General features: G+C 49.7%; 1 protein-coding gene across 2 annotated transcripts in view; it reads left to right on the top strand.

Moving 5' to 3' along the window:
- Slco3a1 (solute carrier organic anion transporter family member 3A1) overlaps positions 1-19,930 on the top strand; it is a 124,770-nt gene extending 104,840 nt beyond the window's left edge. The window contains exons 8-11 of one of the 2 annotated variants that reach the window (XM_042698576.1): positions 1,503-1,678; positions 3,691-3,755; positions 11,671-11,913; positions 19,259-19,930. In XM_042698576.1, coding sequence (XP_042554510.1) covers positions 1,503-1,678; positions 3,691-3,755; positions 11,671-11,913; positions 19,259-19,341 — 567 coding nt within the window. In that variant the 3' untranslated portion in view covers positions 19,342-19,930. Of the gene's footprint in view, positions 1-1,502; positions 1,679-3,690; positions 3,756-11,670; positions 12,162-19,258 lie in introns of those variants that run through there. The other variant, XM_042698575.1, reaches the window with a different exon arrangement.
- The last annotated feature ends 667 nt before the right edge of the window (positions 19,931-20,597 follow it).

Here is a 20,597-nt window from a genome sequence, read left to right as displayed (position 1 = left end):
CTCTGCAAGGCAGGTGAAGATCTGGGCGAGACGAAATCGCACGGTGGATTCCATGCGCATTTCTCGGAGACTCTTCTTTCAAAAAGTTTGGGTTTGGCTCATTTGGCCATTTATTAGTTGGGCTGTTGATTCTTTAAGAGTTTATAGGGCCTCCCTCTCTCTTTCTCTCTTTCTCTCTCTCTGAGCGCCTGTATATCTTGGTTATTAGTCTCTGGTCAAAATGTATAGCTGGCAGTGATTTCCTCCCATCCTATAGGCTGCCCTTTGGGCGTTGGCACCATTTGCTTCGCTTGGCAGGCGCAGTTTAGCTTAACGCGATCCCACTTGTCAATCCTGGCTCCCATTTGCCGAGGTCCATTCGGGAAGTGGCTGTCCAGGGGGGCTGATTTTTGTTCTGGTGTTTTCCCTGTTCTTTCTCCTGTCATAAATTCAACAGTTTCGGTCTTTCTAGTAAGATCCTTGATCCACTTCGAGATCCCTTAACCTGTATGTTCTATGGAGAAAGGAGGGAGCGAGGGAGGGAGAAGAGGAGAAACAGAAAAGCTCTCTGGACACTCTACCTGGGCAGGCCCCCTCAGCCCGATGAGGCTGCACAGGAAAGCCACGCATCCTTCCCGATGTCGCTTTTACTTTCTATTCGTTAAAGGTCTCTGCCCTGTTATGGTTGAACTGTAATTGGCTTGGCACTGGGCACCGCCCCTTCCAGCTCTCTCCGCTTGCCTGTGCTGTCAGAATATCCCTCTAGCGCAAGCGAGCAAGTGAGCAAGGTTGGCGCCTGGGAACGGGCGGGGGGGGGGGGCGCGGAGGAGTGGGGGGGTAGAGACAGCCGGGCCAGAACCCCTCAGAAGATCAAATGCAAGCCAGCAGCTTTTCTTTCCTCTTCTGATCATCTATTAATAAGAGTAGCCCAGGCTTTCGCTGTGCTCCTCGTGAGCTTGCTCTAAGCTCTGGAAATCTCTTGAAATCTCCTACCCGCTGGGACACTGTCCCTCTGCCCCCTCCCACCCCACACTGGGATTTTACCTGTGACACCATGCATGCATGCAGCCATTGTTTCTCGCCTGGCACGGGCCCAGAAACCCAATGTGGATTCCCTCATTTCTTTCTCTTAATACACTTCAGCGTAATTAGAACTGCATAAAGAGAAGACAAATTGGCAAGTAATTACAATGTGCATTTGGCAATGTTTTTATCATATTGTGGAAGCGCGACTCCCTCTCTCATGGGGTGGGGGGGAGGAGCGGGGGGGGGGGGGGGGAGAGCACAGGTTTCTGGAGGGATTCCGGAGAATGGAAATACCCAGGAGACAGGAAACACAGCTCTCTGCTGGTTGCAGCAGGCTTAAACTTGTTTTGTTTTGTCTTTTCAAGGCCTGATTAATGGAATGCCATCAGATGCATCATTAGGTTAGGACAGCTTTAGTGGGATGCTGAGTAGAGGAACACACACTCACACACACACACTCACACCCCATGTTAAAAGGCTGGCCGTTTGCCTTCCAGAACCTCACAGGCTGTGCATGCCTCACCACCGTCCCCTCCGAGAACGCCACTGTGGTCCCAGGGAAGTGCCCCAGCCCCGGGTGCCAGGAGGCCTTCCTCACCTTCCTGTGCGTGATGTGTATCTGCAGTATGATCGGCGCCATGGCGCAGACGCCCTCCGTCATCATCCTCATCCGGTAAGGAGCGGGCACGCACCCCTCCCCCGCACACACACCCCGGGAACCACACGGCAGGCGCGATGGAATCTCACGAGGCAGTGGGCAGGCGGGGAGGAGACCGAGGGGCCTCCGAAGGTGACTTTGGAGAGGATTCCGCCTTGATCTTCCTTTCCGGAGGGACAAGAAGTCAATGCACACGGCATTGGATCAACCAAGACCCGCCCACCCCACCCCCGACCAGATTTGGTTTGAAATCTGTTCTTGGGGTGCTGTGATGGGACCTGCCTGCCTCCTGTCTGTGACCCGGTCAGACAGCCCCCCCCCCCCCAGGGACAAACTCTAGCAAGGTTCAAGGATTAATGCACCACAGGGCTCATGGCTGGCCAGTGTCCAGTAGCAACAGGTCATTAGAGCTAGCCCAACCCCCCCCCCCAAATTCTGCCATTCCCTGTCCTTGTCCTTATCTGTCCCTGTGTATCTCCAGCCACTTAGTGTCAGCTCCTCTCTTCCTACCTGCTCAGTGTTTGGTAGGAATGGCAGAGCCATTACTGGAAGTACTGGCGTACAGGAAGTACTAAATACTGGAAGTACTAAATGCCGGAAGTACCAGATACAGGTAATGCTAAATAAGAGAAGTACTGGGATATAGGAAGTACTAAATACCGGAAGTACCAGGGTACAGGAAGTACTAAATACCAGAAGTACCAGGGTACAGTAAGTACTAAATACCAGAAGTACCGGGTACAGGAAGTACTAAATACCAGAAGTACTGAGGGGCCCTGAGCCAGGTCTTGTGATTGTGCAGAACTCTTAAGGGCACAGTCGCAAATCTGCGATTTTCTGCTTTGCAAGTTGGGAAAGTAAATCTAGAAAATTCCAACCCAGGCCGACCAGAAGCACCCGTGCATGTGGGTCAGCTATCTCTCCCTACTCCTCTGCTCGAACTGTCAGTGGGGCCTCCCTGGGTCAGCAGGAGGCTTCGGCCCAGCCATCCGCCTGCCTGTGCGTTCATTCAAAACATACTGTGAGGCACACACACAGCTAGGGGTCAGGTCGCCGCCACCAGCGACCTACATTAGTCCTTACACCTCCAGGGGAGCAGGCCAGCACCAGGTATACTCATTACACCCTAAGAGTCACTAAAAGAGATGGTAGTCAGGCACCAGTGGCTCACGCCTGTCATCCTAGCTACTCAGGAGGCTGAGAGCTGAGGATCGCTGTTCAAAGCCAGCCCAGGCCAGAAAGTCTATGAGACTCTGATCTCCAATCAACCACCAGAAAATCAGAAGGGAAGCTGCGGCTCAAGTGGTCGAGCGCTAGCCTTGAGCATTGGTCCCATCAGCCCAGAGTCAGTTATTTTCCAATCCCGCCCCTTCCTGGCATGCTTCCCCTCAAAACGATGCAACGAGAACGTTCTAGAAAATGTGTGATAGGCTCATCCTGAGGGTCTGTCCGGGGTAAACTGAGACCAAGGGAGCTGATTGGGTTCCAGTTGAAGAACCGTGTCCGTGGGACAGCGTGTGCCACAGCCAGAGGCCCTGGGGTGTGAGCCACGGCCCTTGATGTCCAAGCGGGACATCATCAGCACATGGCAAAGTCTGATGGAGTTCACAGAACGGCCTAAGCATAACAGAAGGCGTGTGCCCGGGCCTGGTGTGCAAAGCCGGCCTTTCCTTCCGGGTCACGGAGGAATGACTTTAAGAGTCTGCGCAGGCCGGAGCACTGCCCCATGAGACAGGGCCTTACCCCAACCAAACCATGACATGGAAATGTCCACATCATGACCGAGTGACAAGGTCAGACCGCTCTGGCTATTCCAAGCGTGATTAAGTTCCTCACCTTATCTTGGCATCACGGTTACAGTGTGTTTGTTCTGTTGGAGGATTTAGGCAGGGAAGTAAAGTGCTAGGATTTGCTGTTTCCTAAAGGAGAGCTCAGAGGTAGAGTGGCAAATGACTCTGGGGCTGTTGGTGTAAATGATAATGATTTTCTTCTCCTGCCCCCTCCTCCCCTTCATGTCTTTCACGTAGGACAGTCAGCCCCGAGCTCAAGTCTTACGCCCTGGGAGTTCTGTTTCTCCTCCTCCGTTTGTTGGGTACGTATTGTACGCATTGTACGTATTGTGGGTACGTATTATACGTCTTGTATGTATTGTGTCTTTATTCCTTCCATAATGACTTGGAGATGTAGTATGAGGTGAGTACTAGGCTTGGAGAGTATTCCCTCCCTCCCTCTCCCTCTCTCCCTCTCTCTCCCTCTGATGGTTAATATTGGTAAGCAAGGGAAACCATAAGCCTACAGATTTGTTCTCAGTTTACACTGTGGCATTCCTTGACTTCCACAACGTTCGCTAGCGCTCTACCTCTTGTCTTTGGACCGCCCTGAATTCACATCCCTCCTTTTGGTACCAAAGGGAGAACGTGCCGGCGCTATAACTCGGCCCTCAGGAAGCGCACCACGCTTTACTCATGCCTCTGCGTGCGGCAGGCTAGCTCTCAGAACACCACTGTGGCGTCCTGTAGCTTATTCCAACGCGGTTTCATGCATTTACCATGCGTTTCCAGCCAGGGGCAGACAGGCCATCCGGGCGTGGGGCTCTGCGAGTCACGTGTGCCCCCCCGGCCCCCCCGCCCCCTTGTTAGGCCACAGTGCTGCTTTCTGAACTTGCATTGAAAAGGCCTAGGTTGAGATGACCTTTGTTGTAATTTTGAATACTAGGGGAGCTGTCATCCTGGTTGTCTTGTAACAGTATTGGAGTTTAAACTCAGACCGCCCCACCCCCCACCCCCCATCTCAACAAACAAACTGGGCATGGTAGGGCACACCTGTGATTCTAGTTACATAAATGTAGGTGGAAGAATCACGATCCAAGGCCAGTCCTGGGACCTATATGAAAACTAAAGGGGAAAAAAGGGGTGTGGGGGTGGCTAGGGGCATGTCTCAGATACTAGAGCACCTGCCTAAAGGGTCTGAATTCAAACAGTGCCATTTTTAATAGCATGCAATGAAAACAAAAAAATGCAAGCTATCTCTGAACTCTGAAGATTCAGAGGGATGTGTCCCACGGCGGCATTGGATCGTCCTGTCGGCTCCAGGAAAATCCAACAGGCATTTGCTGGAGCAGCGTCTTTCCCCTTCTGTGTCTATAACGCAGATCGAGAGGTGAGCGCTGCCCTGTGGCCCGGGACACATCTGCATATACACGCACGCGGTAGCGGAAGCAAAGCCTCGAGTGAGGGAAGACCTCTGATAGGCAGGGCGTGTACTTCCAGCTGCCGTTCTAGGCCACAGGGTTCCACAGCAGCCGTGACCCCCCTCAACGGATTTTATGACCCCTTATGGGTCACAGATCCATCCGTTTGGAAGAACTCTCCTCCAGAGGGAGATGACTCCGCTTCACCTTTCCATGAAAAGCTGCCCAGCCGGGCAGTCTTGGCACCTGGCCTCATTCTGTTTCATACAGCACCCAAGGAGATGAACGGCCTTCCCGCTAATGAAAGGCCAGGGATAAATCAGATCCCACGACCTCCGAGCTGCTCCCTGCATGGCCAATGGCGATACAATGGGGAATGATGAGACTGTCATGGAATCTGCTTATTGGATAGGAACCAAGGGGGGGGGGGGCACACAGGCAGCCAGCTTGGTAGCTTGGTACCCGGTGGCTCACACCTGTCATCCTAGCTGCTCAGGAGGCTGAGATCTGAGGATCGCAGTTCCAAGCCAGCCCGGGTAGGAAAGTCCGTGAGACTCTTATCTCCAATGAACCACCAAAAAGAAAAAGGAAAAAAAATAAGCCGGAAGTAGAGCTGTGGCTCCAGTGGTAGAGAGCTAGCCTTGAGCAGGAAAGCTCAGGGGACCAGCACACACACACACACACACACACACACGGGACATCGCTCCTTGGGAGTGCCACTCATCTGCGCCATTACTATGTAGTAAGGTCATCTTTCGCAGGTTATTTTAGCTCTGAGGCCTTTAATAAGGGGCTCAGGAGTAGAATGAGAAAGGAGGAGCTACAGGAGAACTCGTTAGACTTTCCATCCCTGGGAGACACCTCCGTGGCCCAGACTCTTTCCTGGCCTTGCTGAAGCAGAGACTCATTTGGAGCTCCCAGCAGGAGAATACACCTGCTCACCACGCTACCCTGGAACTGAGGCCGCTGGAATCGTCCCTGTCCTCCACCTGGCTAAATGCAAGTCTTAGCAGGTAACTGAGGTCATCTTTTTAAGTGGAAATGGAAAAGATATGTTCAGCTCCTATTTGGTCTCATAAAGGAATGTGGGTTGACTTTTCTTTAAAAAAAAAAAAAAAAAAAGGCTTTCCATTCACTTTTTAAATTTAGACCAAAGAATAGAAATAGGCCCTGCTTTATTTTTTCCCAACCATGCTTGTGAATGAAATAGCCAAGATTGTACACATACCAGGCCCTGAGGTTTTCATCTCTGTTAATAGATTTCAGGAAAACAGCAACAATTGCCTTAAACAGTGGTGCAGTAAGAGAATCCTTTTAATATTCCCCAGAGTGGCACAGAGCACTGAGCCTACACCTAGACTCAACCAATACAAGGGGCTCCATTATCGCTAGCTTCACCCCTACGCTCAGCCAGGGAGACACCCAGGGATGAACTGACGATGCTTGCCGAAGTCAGGAAGAACATTCAGACAGCCAGGTTCTAAGGAAATACGACCCCATCCTTCCTTAGATACCGAAGAGCCTAAAAGAAGGAGGATGCACACCCTACCCATGTGGCTTTGCTTCTGCAGGGGCCTGATGATCCCCCAAACTGACTTGCTTTCAGGATATGGCCTCTGTGCAGACTTGGGCCCTGTAGAGAGGCAGGGATTTCCAGAAAGGGCACGTTTTCATTTAGCCAGAGGGATTTAGGAAGAAAACCCAGATGGGTTGGTGGCACCCCTCCAAGGGCATCTCGTTTAATCCCAACAAAAACAGAAAGACCACAAGAAAGCATCCTTGCGACCACTGCCACGGGTTTCAGAGCAGTGGGTTGAGGACCTAGTAGGAAAAGCAAAGGCATCTTAGCAAGCTGCTAGATCAAGCAGCGGGCAACTGAGAAAGGCAGCCCTGGTAGAGGGTTAGGGTCCTTAGGAGTTACTGGGGATTATGCTGATTGGCTATTTGCCTTTCCATGGGCTGTGTGGATTGGCTGTTCCTTCCTGGTTCTTGTTTGAATTTCCCATGGGGGAGCTCACAAGGCAGCACTGGCTCTGGCCTTATTTCCTCCTTCTACCTACTTGCTCTTGGTAGTTGGTCCTTCTTCCTCACGTAAGGGGGACTTTGCTGCTCCGTGATTATTTTGGGTGATTATTGGTAACCCGTGAGACTGAGGTTCTGTAAAATTATGAATTTTCCCTCCTTTCTCAAAGTGGCAAAGTTGGAGCCCAGAATGCAACTCTGCCGTCGCTAGGGTCTTCCATCAGCTGATGCATCGGGAGAGATCTGAGCTCCCTAGCTGTCAATAAGGTGACAAGGACAACAGAACTCAGTGTCTCTCCATGCTGACAAGTATGTGCCAATACCGCTCAGGCATTCTGCTAGATGCCAAGAGAACTTGTTCACACACACACACACCCTTCAATCTATAAGGTTCCCAGCCTTTCTCTGAGCACTAAGCACCATGTAGAAGGGAGGGCTCCATCTTTTGCAGAAATGAGAACTCGCTCTGTGTGTGTGTGTGTCTGTGTGTGTGTGTTCATGCTCTGAAACCAAGCTTGCACAAGCTTAACAGAAAGGTAAATTTAAAAAAAAAAAAAAACACCTCTGTCACCCTGGAAATCCCTGATAGGAGTTTGGTGGGGGAAAAAAATCATCACATTGAATTAAAAGGTAAGGGAACTGTTGGCTTTGAGTTTCTGAGTTCTCAAACTTTAGGGCCAAAAGCAGCCGCTCCATTTCTATATATGTAAATAAAGACAGTTACGGTGTCATGAAAAGGATTTATAATAGATGTAGGGTCATGACCCTGTGGGGGTGAGGGGCCATCGATGAACTAGGCAAACTGTCATTGTTTAGAAATTTCCCGTTGGTCTGGGGGACCAGTCTCTTGATGGTGATGACTTGGGCTTTTGTTGATGGTGAGTGATAAATGAATGAGACTCATACTGACTGGGTGAGTCTGAGAAAGGCAGAGTTCATCACTGTCGTCATGACAATCCGGTGAGATTGTCATCTTTCATATCCTTTCCACACCTAGGATGTAAAATCTGGTAGCTAACGCCATTTCCCCCTTGAGGAAACAATTGTAAGTTGATGAAAAGGAAAAGATGGGCCTGGCAGAAAAGAAAGCCAATACTTTCCCTTAACCAGCAATCTCAACAAAGGTTCTATAGTTAAGGTACTCAACCTAGACTTTAAACCTCTGCCCTGAGCACACAGTGATAGAACATGAACATTGTGACAGTCTCTACAGGACAAATACAGATACCTCATTTGTAGTATTTTATGCCCCTTGACCAAATAGGCTTCAGTCTGTGTGTCTGTGTGTCTGTGTGTATGTGCCAGTACTGGAGCTTGAACTCAGGGCCTGAGCACCATCCCTGCTAACGCTCTGCCACTTGAACCACAGCTCCACTTCTGGCTGTTTGGGAGGGTTTTTTTTGGGGGGGGGGGGATTTTTTTGTTTGTTTGTTTTTTGGTAGTTTAGTGGAGATAAGAGTCTCAGACTTGTGGGCTGGGAAGGTGGCTCAGTGGTAGAGCATTTGCCTTGCATGCCTGAGGCCCTGGGTTCGACTCCTCAGCACCACATAGGCAAAAAGAAAAAAGCCGGAAGTGGCGCTGTGGCTCAAATGGTAGAGTGCTAGCCTTGAGCTGAAGAGCTGAGGGACAGCGCCCAGACCCAGAGTTCAGGCCCCAGGACCGGACCCCTCCCCCCTCCCCAAAAAAAAAGAGTCTCAGACTTTCCTACTGGCTAGATGTCAACCTCCTGAGTAGCTAGGATTACAAGTGTGAGCTACCGGTGCCTGGCTCTAGTCCTATTTGAAAGAAGAAGAAACTGAGGGATTGAATGACCAAGGAATTTTCCCTACAGTTTTGAACTCATAAAGTTACAAGCTCATCTCCACCACAAATACTAAAAACAAAATCTGACAACAACCTAAGACACTTTGCTTTCTAATTTCTAGCCACTTGAAGGCTTTTTCTAGCTCCTCACAAGCTTTGGAGAGTAGAACTTGACAAAAGACTAAATGAAGCGGGGCTCTCACACAGAAGCATGCCTTGCTGTCAACAACACATACTATAAAAACCCTCAGGCACAGCTATGTGAAGGAGCTATACATGGGCACTTTAAAGGGGCTATCTTGGCTTGAACAAGTGGCTCTCTTACATCCCATAGGTCCTCTGTGCTTAAAATACAACACGATTCACCAAACTCAGGGCATACATGGACACCTCTCAGTTCCTCCCGCCGCAGAACTTGCTTCCCATATGGTGTATGTCCTCTCTGTCCTGGCCTTTCTATCTGCAGATCGCTGGATGCCAGGAAGGTAGCTCGGTGGCTGTGGCTGTGGTGGATGTGGGAGGGAGGGGTGAGGTGCCCAGCATCTGGGCAGCCTGGACGGTTCCATTCCGCAAGTCCCCTGGCCCTCACAGAAAAGAGGCGCAGGGACATTGAGCTTAGAGTTTCTTAAGTCACAGTGCTTGGGACGTTGAGTGATTAGGTTGTGCACCGGGAGGAATCTAGGGGGGGCAGGGGAGGGGGGCAGAACCAGAAAGTTCTAAATGCTTGGAGCTCTATCAAGCTCATGAGCACTGGGATGAGAACAGAGCCCGGAGCCTGTTCTCTAGGCATCAGGAGAGGAGGAAGTGCGGCCTCCCTTCCCCCCTCCCCCTCCCCCTCCCCCTCCCCCTCCACCTTCTGACAGCCAGGAGAGAGTGTGGCGCACCTCTAATGTCTTACTCTGCCTCTTCTGGTCACCATGGGTGGATTTCAGAGGTCTGTGGTCCCCCAAACGTGTGGTTTTGTGGATAGATGTATCCTTGTGGGCTGAGGGTGCATCTCATCCACACGCTCACTATACCCTTCATGTTCTTAGAGCCAGGCACCCGTGGCTCACACCTGTCATCCTAGCTACTCAGGCTAAGATCTGAGGCTTGTGGTTCAAAGCCAGTCCAGGCAAGAAAGTCCATGAGACTCTTAGCTCCAATGAACCACCAGAAAACTGGAAGTGGAGCTGTGGCTCAAGTGGTAGAGCACCAAAATTGAAAAAAAAAAAAAAAAAAAAAAGCTCCGAGATAGCACCCAGGCCCCAAGCTCAAGCCCCAAGACCTGCACAGGAATAAATAAAGCAAAGCTCAGACCATGGAGAGAGCATGCCATACCCAGAGTACCACCCTGGCATCCAAGGTCGTCCAGGGTCATCCCATCTGGTTCCTACAATGCCCCCTCCCCATCCAGGCTGCACTGAGGGCAGCTGGCCCCATGCCCTGGTCCCCTTGGGTGCTAGGTTTTGGTTTCTTGTTTTCTGGAACATATCTGTATTCGTGGTTCCTCCCTTTTTCCTACAGCACAATGAGACTCCCCCACACCATTCAAAACCATCTGGGAATTTTGCTGTTGTTTTTCTTCCAGTCCTGGAACTTGAACTCAGGGTCTTTAGTTCCAGATTTTTGTTGATTAATTGCAGATAAGATTGTCTGGGATCTGCCTGCCTGGGCTAGCTTCAAACCACCATCCTCAGGTCTCAGGCTCTGGAGTAACTAGGATGACAGGCGTGAGCCACCGGCACCCGGCTACCACCACGGCTTTAAAAAGTGGTTCCCAGCTCGACATGGAACGTATTCTCACCAGTGCCTTGTTTCGAGGAGAAGTGGGCAGTAGGCGCGCGCCTGTCCCACACTCCTTTTAAGTGAGAGTACTTACACTGTATTAAAATCCTTCTCCCCCAGCCAAGCCTCGGTGTCACCATCATAATAATAAGCAAATACATCCTGCCTGCTATTTAACTTTATGATACGGGATGTTATCACAGCTACTTGCTCAAGGACAAAGTAAGGCATAGAAATTAAGATCAGGAGCACTGCCTGTGTGTACTCTAAACCAGCTAGACACGGAGCCAAGGCTTGAACTCAGGCCTTTACCTACCAGAGGCCATGTGCCCACTACCATGATGCACAAAGGTTGTGTGTGTACTCAACTTACATAGTGTATGTGCTACATAAGTTATGCAAACATACATGTCATTTACATGTATATGATATAAGTGATATATATCATGTACATTTATATCATTTCTATAGCATTTATGTTTATATAATTTATATCATATATCTTCTATATTTATATGATTTATACATAGCATTTGTATTTATATAATTTATATGTCATTTATGTTTGTATAATTTATGTATCCTATAGCATTTCTATTTTGCATTTGCGTATCATGCAAATACACGGACATTTACATATGACTCATTTGCATATTCATAATTGTGTGTGGTTGTGTCATTTGCATTCATTTGCGTATCATGCAGATTATATAGGTAAACGTAAATGAGATGCCATTCAACCACTAACCTCCATGTGTATATATTCATATACTATCTACAGCGGTGATAGAACGTATTCACATTCAACTTCTGGTTCCTAGTTCCTCCATGCGTAGCCTGGAAGCCCATGGAAGAAGCAATCTGTTGTCCCACACCTGCGAGAAGCTGATGCTACAGGAAGGACTTTCCTTCGCAGACTCTGTGGTCCGAGATGCCAGCTGCCCCCTCTCTGGTGTTTTCTGTGTGCCAGGCATGGGGCACACATGCTCACCCCAGATGTGATCTCCATAAAGATGAATTGGCATAAGCCAGGCACAGATAACAACTAGTCTGGGTAGTAAGGGGCAGAGCAGGGATTCGAACTCTTGGTGTGTGTTTGAACCCCAGAGCTACAGAGCCGCCGGGGGGCTGGCTCTACACACTCCCCCTGGGAGTCCTCTATCACAGCTCGGCCCGCCACCCGCCGCCTGAGCCAGAACCCAGAACCTTCTTTTCCCTTTTGCAGGCTTCATCCCCCCACCGCTGATCTTCGGGGCCGGCATCGACTCTACCTGCCTTTTCTGGAGCACGTTCTGTGGGGAGCAAGGGGCCTGCGTCCTCTACGACAACGTGGTCTACAGATACCTGTACGTGAGCATCGCCATCGCGCTCAAGTCCTTCGCCTTCATCCTCTACACCACCTCCTGGCAGTGCCTGAGGAGAAACTATAAACGCTACATCCTCAACCACGAGGGCGGGCTGAGCACCAGTGAGTTCTTTGCCTCTACCCTGACCCTAGACAACCTGGGGAGGGACGCTGTGCCGGTGCACCCGGCACATAGGACAAAGTTTATCTACAACCTGGAAGACCATGAATGGTGCGAGAACATGGAATCCGTTTTATAGTGACTCCAGGTGGGGTGAGCGCTGTACTAGGAAATCCAACGGTCCTTTCTTTCTTAAAAAAAAGAGAAAAAAAAGTGTACAAAAAAATAATAAATTCAATACACACAGAGACGACGTCACACGGCACACACACACACACACACACACACACACACACACACACACAACCAGCCTGGTCCTTCTTCTCAAGATTAGACAGGGTTCAGGAAAAAAAAGGAGCGAGAGAAAGGGATGATCACAGCAGATCCTCACCCCCGCTGAGTCCCCGAGTCTGCCCCCCCAAAATGGTCAGGATGGGGACAACTGCGGGCCACTCACACTGCCAAAATCAGGGAACAGTGATGTTCTGTCTGGAACTTGTGGACACACACACACACACACACACACATGTTCAAACTGAGAGCGTGGCCGGTGGGAACTCCTGTGGCACACCTTCCCGCCAGCCTCTCCCTCCACAGGGCAGCGGGGTTTGCAGAACCAGGGGTGTCAAGGCTCCGCTCCTCGTTACTCTTGCAATATGGGGCGCTGGGTAGAGGGGTTCCTCCCTGCCCAGTCTGCCTAGGGCATTCAAGGACCCAGAGTTCTCTCGGCCATGCCCACCGTGAGTCTTGTGGTCGGCCTCTCTCACCAGCTCCATGTTCATGTTCAAGGTGGAGGGCTGCTCCCCCACCCCCACCCCCAGGGAGGCTGGAGGGTGGAGGCCAGCACTTCCGATGGGCGCCACCTCCCCTTCCAGCCTCCCCCAGCGTGACTCAGGAAGCGGCTGGTCTCACCTGGCTATGACTGACCCCCTCAGAGCCGGTGAGCCCCAACATAGCCCAACTCATTTGCTTACATTTGCCAAACATTTTTCCATTTTTTTTCCAAAAAAAAGAAAAAAGAAAAAGAGAGAGAGAAAACCAATCCAATGCGTACAAATTTCAAACTGTTGTGTGAATAATCTTCTAATCCTATTTTTAACTACTGCTGTCTCTGTTAACCCTTCCACCACTAACACAGCTCCACACCCTGCAGGATTCCTTATGCTGGTTGCTTTTACGTTCCTCCTTTAAGACAAAACTACAACAAAAAAAACACCAAAAAAAATGTTCATGTGATTCCAGGGATGCAATTCATCGATTGCCATTTTTCACATTTTTATCCTCATTTGAATACTCTGCAAAACAAGTGTAGATCATGTGTGACCAGGAGAAGAAAGGGGAGAAAAATGCTTCCCAAAAGGAAATAAAAAGAGTTTCTATGCGGCCTGCCTTTAAGAGAAGAGACAAGATGGGTTAGAACGATGAATTGCAAGTCGGCCTCTGGTCCCCCGGCCTTGATTGTGTGATCTCAGCCACGCAGCCCTTTTAGGCCTTTGCTTGCACATTCTGTGGAAAAGGAGCTGCGTTTAGATGTGGTTTTGCGTGGAGGGGTAACCGCATTTCTGGGGGACAGTACTAAGGAAAGCATCGAGAAAGGCCAACCAAAAGAGTGTGCGGTTCCCATAGCTAGTCCAGGGCAAACACGGCGCACCAACCACATCATCAGGTACCGGATTCTCCGATGTTCTGCAGGTGTGGACCCCCTTCCCATACAGGTTTTGTTTTCCTTTTGTTTTTGTCGATGCACTGTTTCATAGGTCACTGTGTTCTTCTAGAATGTTCTGTACCTCTGCAGAATCGGTAAACAACGTATCAAAAGCCCTAGCTATCCTAGTGTTTGTTTCATGGGACTATTTGCTTTGAAGAAAAAGAGAAAGAAAGACAACAGAATTTTTAAACTCTTTGTATCTTGGATTTTCCCCCCCTCCCTTCTTTTTTAGGCTGAATGAAAGAAAAAAAAAAAAGATGTTAGAAGGTGGAGAAAGGAAAACCAAATCCAGGGTTCAGGCTTACTGGGAGCTGATGGATGGACTGCCCAGTTAAAGTCCCCCTGGGGCAGTATGGCTCCAGGCGCCCTACAACCTCTTGGAGGTTTTTAATTTCTCTTAGGTATTACGGAACAGTGAATTCAGTGTAGTTCTTCTTTTGCCTTTGGGTTACAAAGAACATTGTATATCCAGAGCTAGCTCTGGGCTCTCCGTGTGCTTTGGAGTAGGGTTTGGTTTGTTTCTTGAGTAAAAAGGTGTAAGCTCAGCCTTGGACTTACACAAAGCAAAGCAGGAAGGGCCGGGGTAAACCTAGAAAATGGAGTTCCCCTTCCAAGTTAGACATGCCCAACAAGAGGTGAAAAGGTCTTGTTCCTATATATAGACCAAGAGGGGTTTGGGGGTTTGGGATGTTGTTTTGGGTTTTTTTTTTAAACCAATATTACTTCCATATGAAGTAAATATGTTTTCTTCCTTCAGCTTAAGCGGAAGGCCTGTCTCCTTATTTTCCTCCTCCTAACTAGGAAGGTCCCCAGACGCCCACATTCCCTGTGGACACACCTCAGAAAGGGGGGTGGATCCCTTCACAGTCTCACCAGGCCCGCCCCCACCCACGAATCAGTTATTAGCACTTAACCAGAAACATACTTGAGAAGCCCAGGGCCTCTAAGGAATTGTTTGGCAGAATTACTTAATGTCTCCGGAGCAGGCAGAAGTGTACTTCTAGCCAGACCTGCCAACTCCTGTGCTATTTTTTTTCTCCTAAGCTCCATGTCGTTCTAAAAACACTACTCAGCAATATGAAGCAATACACATCCAGTGTAGAAATGAACATAGCAGAAGGCCAAGGCAAAAGGAAACCCTGTGTTTCCATTGGTTGGAGTCAGACTGTGTTCTGTGGCTCATGGTGGTTAGGTTGGTTTAGATGAACAGAGAAACCGAGGCATGCGGTCTCTTAGTCCAAAATACAAGGAGTACTTGCTACCTTTTGCTGTTCTTACCTGATGGTTTAAATGGCTTGGGAGAGCCAGCTATCTGGCCAGAACTCAGGCATACTTGATTATTTCTCAACCATGATCTATTTCTCTTTCAGCTTTAGGTTAGAGTCCCAGTCACACACCCAGGAGGCAACGAGTTTCCCCAAAGAGGCAAAACTAAGATGGCTCTAGGAAATTCATTTGGAATCCAAATGCAGCTTCCTCCCCTCCCCTTCTTCCCCCCTTCTGTCCTGCATTCCTCATTCACCATACCCTACCCAGGCTCCATGACATGAAGCTCCACCCACCTCCCTGCTCAAGGACCTGGTTTCCTAGGAGCACCTGGCCCTGAAAGACAGCCCAGGGGCTGCCCAGGAGCCAATCAGAAGACTCACTGGCAGGTCTCTTGCACTGACCCACACTGACACACACACACACCCCTCCTTAGACTTTGTAAGGTCCCTCAGCCACCCAGAGTTGCTCGATCACCACACTGGCGACATCAGAAAATTCAGAGAGACAAAGATGATCTTGTCCCTCAAGAATCTGTGATGCCTCAGCCACAGACAAGAGCTCCCACGCCTCAGACACCAGCAGGACAGGGCTGACTTCCTTCGAGAAGGTATTGTGTGTCCTGATTCATTGCTCAACTGGGTACAAAGGCAAAAGACACCCAACATGGCCCCTGGGCTCCAAGAGCTCAGAGTTCAACAAGCTGGACAGACCCGCACACCAGTCAAACCAGTTAACGAACGTGGGGATCCAGGATGGGTCTAGCTTGCAAGGCCTGTTGCACAGTGATGGTTCAGATGGTTCAGTTCAATACAGGGCTGTGGACCAGGAAGGCTTCAGAGAAAGTGACCTAGCAAGAGAGCTGGAGAACAGCGGGGATCTGGGATGTTGCTCAGCCAATAAACGCTTCAGGCCTTATAGGCCATTCATCTCCATCCAAACCACTGAACCTTGCGGTTGTAACCTAGAAATCAGCCCTAGGTGCTAACTAGGCAAACAAGTGAGCCGACTGCCAATAAAACTTGATAGAAGGCCATCCTCAGTGCATGGAAGGGGACCGCGGCATGCCGGCCTCCCAAGAACAGGCTAAGGCCTGAAGCGTTTGGGGACACTGCCATCCCAGCATGGAGTCACCCCAAATTCTGCCACTGGCTGAGCCATTTTCCCACAAGGTCTGAGAGTTGGTGTCTATGCTAGTGATCTTGCCCAGGAGAGTCTAGTTCAGAGATCTCATTAATTTCCAATGTCTCGTTCATTTCGAAGGAGGTAAGTACCTTTTACCTTAGGTTTTTATGATCGAAAGGAACCGTATTTCTGTTGTGTGCTGGAGAGAATGTGAACTATAGAGTGCAGTCCTTTCTATCTCTCACACTTGGCCATTCATCTAACATGATCATCCATTCTTTCTTTGCCCGATCAAAATGGATACTTAGGGGAGAAAGGCAGGACCTAGAAAAAGAACAGTGACTCCAGATGCTAAAGAGAACATTTCATCTTCCTTCCTCCTCACCTAAGTAAAACCCTGGCCATCTAAAGCTAAGCAATCTGCCAGGCAGAATGAGTCATAAACACTAATAATAAAAGCTAATAGTTGCCTTTTCTTTTCTTTTTTTTTTTTTTTTTTGGCCAGTCCTAGGGCTTGAACTCAGAACCTGGGCTCTGTCCATGAACTTCTTTTTGTTCAAGTCTAACCCTCTACCACTTGAGCCACAGCACCACCGTTTTCCTTTGTTGGAGATAAGAGTCTCACAGACTTTCCTGCCCAGGCTGGCTTTACCCTGCAATCCCTAGATCTTGGCCTCCTGAGTAGCTAGGATGACAGGTGTGAGCCACCGACCCTTGTAGCTAACATTTGTCAAGTACTTATTCGGAGCTACCGCTGAACAGAGCTTATCTTGTGTATTAGTTTATAGAAGGGGAGCGGGGGGAAGTAGTCTTAGAAGGCTTACACAACTGGCAGAGCTGGGAATAAAACTGCCAGTGAGTGAAGCTCAGGTCTATGACCACCTACTGAGTGTCCCTTCCCACCAGGGAGTATGAGAAGGGCCCAGGCCCCCCTTGAAGGACTCTCAGGAAGTCTCTGCCCAGATGGCATCCAGGGACCTCACATAAACCCAACAGAGCAGGACATCAGCTGCAGCCAGGGGACGTCTGTCCTTCCTGTGTTGCTCTTGGAATGGGCAGGTGAGAGGCAATGCGTTCTGAACATGCTCTCTGAGCATCCAGGGACTGGAAGGGTCTCCCCTGGCCGGTCCACAGTACCCCGGGCGGGAGGATGGACCCTCGTGCGTGGTGCATTCGAAGCTCAGCTGGGGATCAGCAGTCTTCTCACACTGAGGTTTTTCCAACACTCGTTGTCTGTGTCTTCATCTCAGTTCCAGACTTACTCCCTTCCCAATTCCCGACTTAAATATGTCTTTCAGTAATGACTCAAATCGACCATCAGCTGTTGATGCTGATCATCAGTGTTGGATTTTTTCTCCCGACACAAGGTGCAAATGATGATTGATGATGATGATGATGATGATGATGATGATGATGTGCTTTGATCAAAGGGAAACGTGTAGCAAATTGTCCAGGAGCTTTGACATCCTGCAGGTGGGAGGTTCTGGCCATTTTGCGACTGTTCCTTGTATTTAGTGATAATTAATCAATCATTGAACAGTAGAGATCCTTAAAGCTCCATCCTCACCGTTAGCCATACCAGAAGCTTCCTGGCTAGCCATCATCTTGATCTCACTTGTTCTTCTAAACAAGAAGGCTTTTCACTTCTGTTCCATATTTCCCTCTCCTCGCTTCAAATCTCCCAGCAGAGTCTTCCCCAAGACTCTTAAGAGACCGAGCCTCGCCAAAGCGGAGGAGGAACCCGTGGTTTCCTCCCGCGGGCGCCGAGTCTTAGCTTCAAAGAAACATTTCCACACTCTCACTCTGCATATCTCCAGCTTAGAGTGGACAGATACGTGGACAGAAGTTGCGATGAAAGCTAAGGGCACAGCCAGCCAAGACCTCCATGGTTCACGGATCTCCACAGGGACAAGTTGGATAGTTAATACCGTTTGTTTATTGTCAGTCAGTTGTGGGGCTTGAACTCAGGGCCTGGGCACTGTCCATAAGCTTTTTTTTCTCAAGGCTAGCATTCTACCATGTTAAGCCACAGCACCACTTCTGGTTTTCTGGTGGTTCACTGGAGATAAGAGTCTCATGAACTTCCTTGCCCAGGCTGGCTTTGAACCGTGATCCTCAGATCTCAGCCTCCTGAGTAACTAGGATTACAGGTGTGAGCCACCAGTACCTGGCTTAACACTTTTTTTTTTTTGTCGGTCATGGGGCTTGAACTCTGGGCCTGAACTCTGGGCCTGGGCGCTGTCCCTCAGCTCTTCAGCTCAAGGCTAGTGCTCTACCACTTGAACCACAGCACCACTTCTGGCTTTTTCTGCTTAGGTGGTACTGAGGAATCAAACCCAGGGTCTCATGCATGCAAGGCAAGCACTCTACCACTAAGCCACCTTCCCAGCCCTTAATACTTTTTAAATGGAACTACAACATCCTTTTTCTAGAAGTGTGAGATAGGTTTTAAAACCGCGTTTTGCAGATAGCTTCCGACAGCGTACAGTGACCACATAGCTGAATGAGAATTACACTGGTCCAGAATGCTGGAAGAGAAAGTGTGATATTGTGGTGTCAGTCACAGTGTGTGTGTGTGTGTGTGTGTGTGTGTGTGTGTGTGTGTGTGTGTGCGCGCACGCATGCGTGCATACATGTTTGCCAGTCCTGGGGCTTGAACTCAGTACCAGGATGCTGTCCCTGAGATTCTTTTTCTCAAGGCCAGTACTCTACCACTTGAGCCACAGCTCCACTTTCAGCTTTTTCTGAGTAGCTTATTGGAGAAAAGAGAGTCTCATGGACCTTTTTGTGCCCTAGCTAGCTTCAAACCACAACCTCAGATCTCAGCCTCCTGAGTAGCTAGGGATGACAGGCGTGAGCCCCCAGTGCCTGGCTCTGACTACTCTTTACTAGACTGCAAAGTGACCCTTACGGATCCTAGGACATGGTTTGTTATTGATGACTTACGTGACACAAAGCTAAGTTCATGACCACAAAGGAATCTGTACTTGGGTGGCGGTATGGACACATAGGTTAACAAACTCAGAAATTCCTGTCACCGGTAAAGATCCTGGGGCTTGCCATGTGGTCCCTTGGGGCAACACGGAGTACATGCCAGCACCTGGGTGTTTGAACACCAAGCTCTGACTTAACCGGTTCGCTGGAACGCCAGGATATGCTAGAAAACGTAACCAGAAAGCAGGGCAAGCAAGAAAAGACCGATCTCGTTTTCCTCTTGGCTCTTCTTCTTCCCTTCCTCCCCCCTTTAGGCACAGAGTACCAAGACATTGAGGCTGAGAAAACGTGCCCTGAGTCCCAGTCACCTTCAGAAGCATCCTTTGGGAAAAGCTGAGGGGCTCCACTTCCGGCAGAGAACAGCCCGCCAGCCACCCACAGACCGAGCGGGCCTGACTTAGCATGCCCTGGCCTGCCCCAGAATTAAGGGGTCCCGTGGGATTGTTGGACTGTACGCTCCTTTGAGGCCCCAAAGCACAGGCCTGTGACAAGGACCAAGGAGGTGATCTGTGGCCACCAGTGGAAGGCCCCCAGAGAGGGGGCCTTCCTCCTCCCTTGGTTGCTAAAGAATCCACGCTGGCCTGGTGTGCCCATCTCCCTCTCTCTCCATCCTCTGGCTTGGGTGGGGGATGGCTCACTGATGATGCTTTCTGAAACCTCTTCTTGACGTTGCTTTCCCTCACCGAGGGCTCCAGCGGTTCCAAAGAAACCAGCCGAGGCTGAATTTAACTAGTAGGGGGTAAAAGGATAAAAGAACAATCCCCGTTTCACAGACTAGATGAGAAGGAATACAGACTCAGGAGACTCTGAGTGTGGTATTCTGTATTTTGGCAGCTTCTTATTTTCCAGAGGAGCAGTTTAGAAATATATGATATAAAGTACATACTGTACACTCGCTGAAAATTCTATTAAAAGCGCTATTTTAATTCCGTAATCTTTGTTGTCTTTCTCTCTCTCTCTTTCTCTCTCGGGGTCTCTGGGTAAATGATCCTGGCCGAGCACTGTTTCTGGCTGTGTGTGTTCTAGGTGGATTCTGGGATACTCCAAACAACCCAGGCTTTGGAGTCTGGAACAGATCTGAGTTCAACTCCTCGTGGTGGTGTTGATCGAGTGATCTTTTCCGATCTCTTAGAAAATGAACATATGGACACTTGCTTTCTACCACTGTCGTGTCAGTGCGATCACAGGCAAAGGCGCCCAGTCGGCACCTAGGACACAGTGTGTCAGCGTGTGTGGCCTCCTCCACCTGGGGTTGGAATTGGACGGCACCCGGCATGCACTCCCTCGGGGGATCCTGCACCCAACACCATCACGCATTCCTTTAGATCATCCCATTTCTGAAAACCCCAGGAAGCACAGAGTGGCTTGTCGCTTGGATGTCGCTAGGACAGGGTGTGATGTCCTTTATCCACATGGAGGAGGCTCAAGAAGCCTGGGACCCCACCCTGGACCCTGGGGGGGGGGGGCGGCTCTGGCTTTAGTTTCATTCCTTAGCAACAGCTACAGCATCAGCCTCCTTTTCTCTGGGTCACCTGACCTCTCCCCCCCACATCCCACCTCACACACACACACACAAGCTAGGGACGACGCTCC

Source organism: Dipodomys spectabilis, unplaced genomic scaffold (genome assembly GCF_019054845.1).
Source record: "Dipodomys spectabilis isolate Male_0828 unplaced genomic scaffold, ASM1905484v1 ptg000233l, whole genome shotgun sequence".
NCBI classification, from domain to species: domain Eukaryota; kingdom Metazoa; phylum Chordata; class Mammalia; order Rodentia; family Heteromyidae; genus Dipodomys; species Dipodomys spectabilis.
This window is presented reverse-complemented; position numbering and strand designations above follow the sequence as displayed.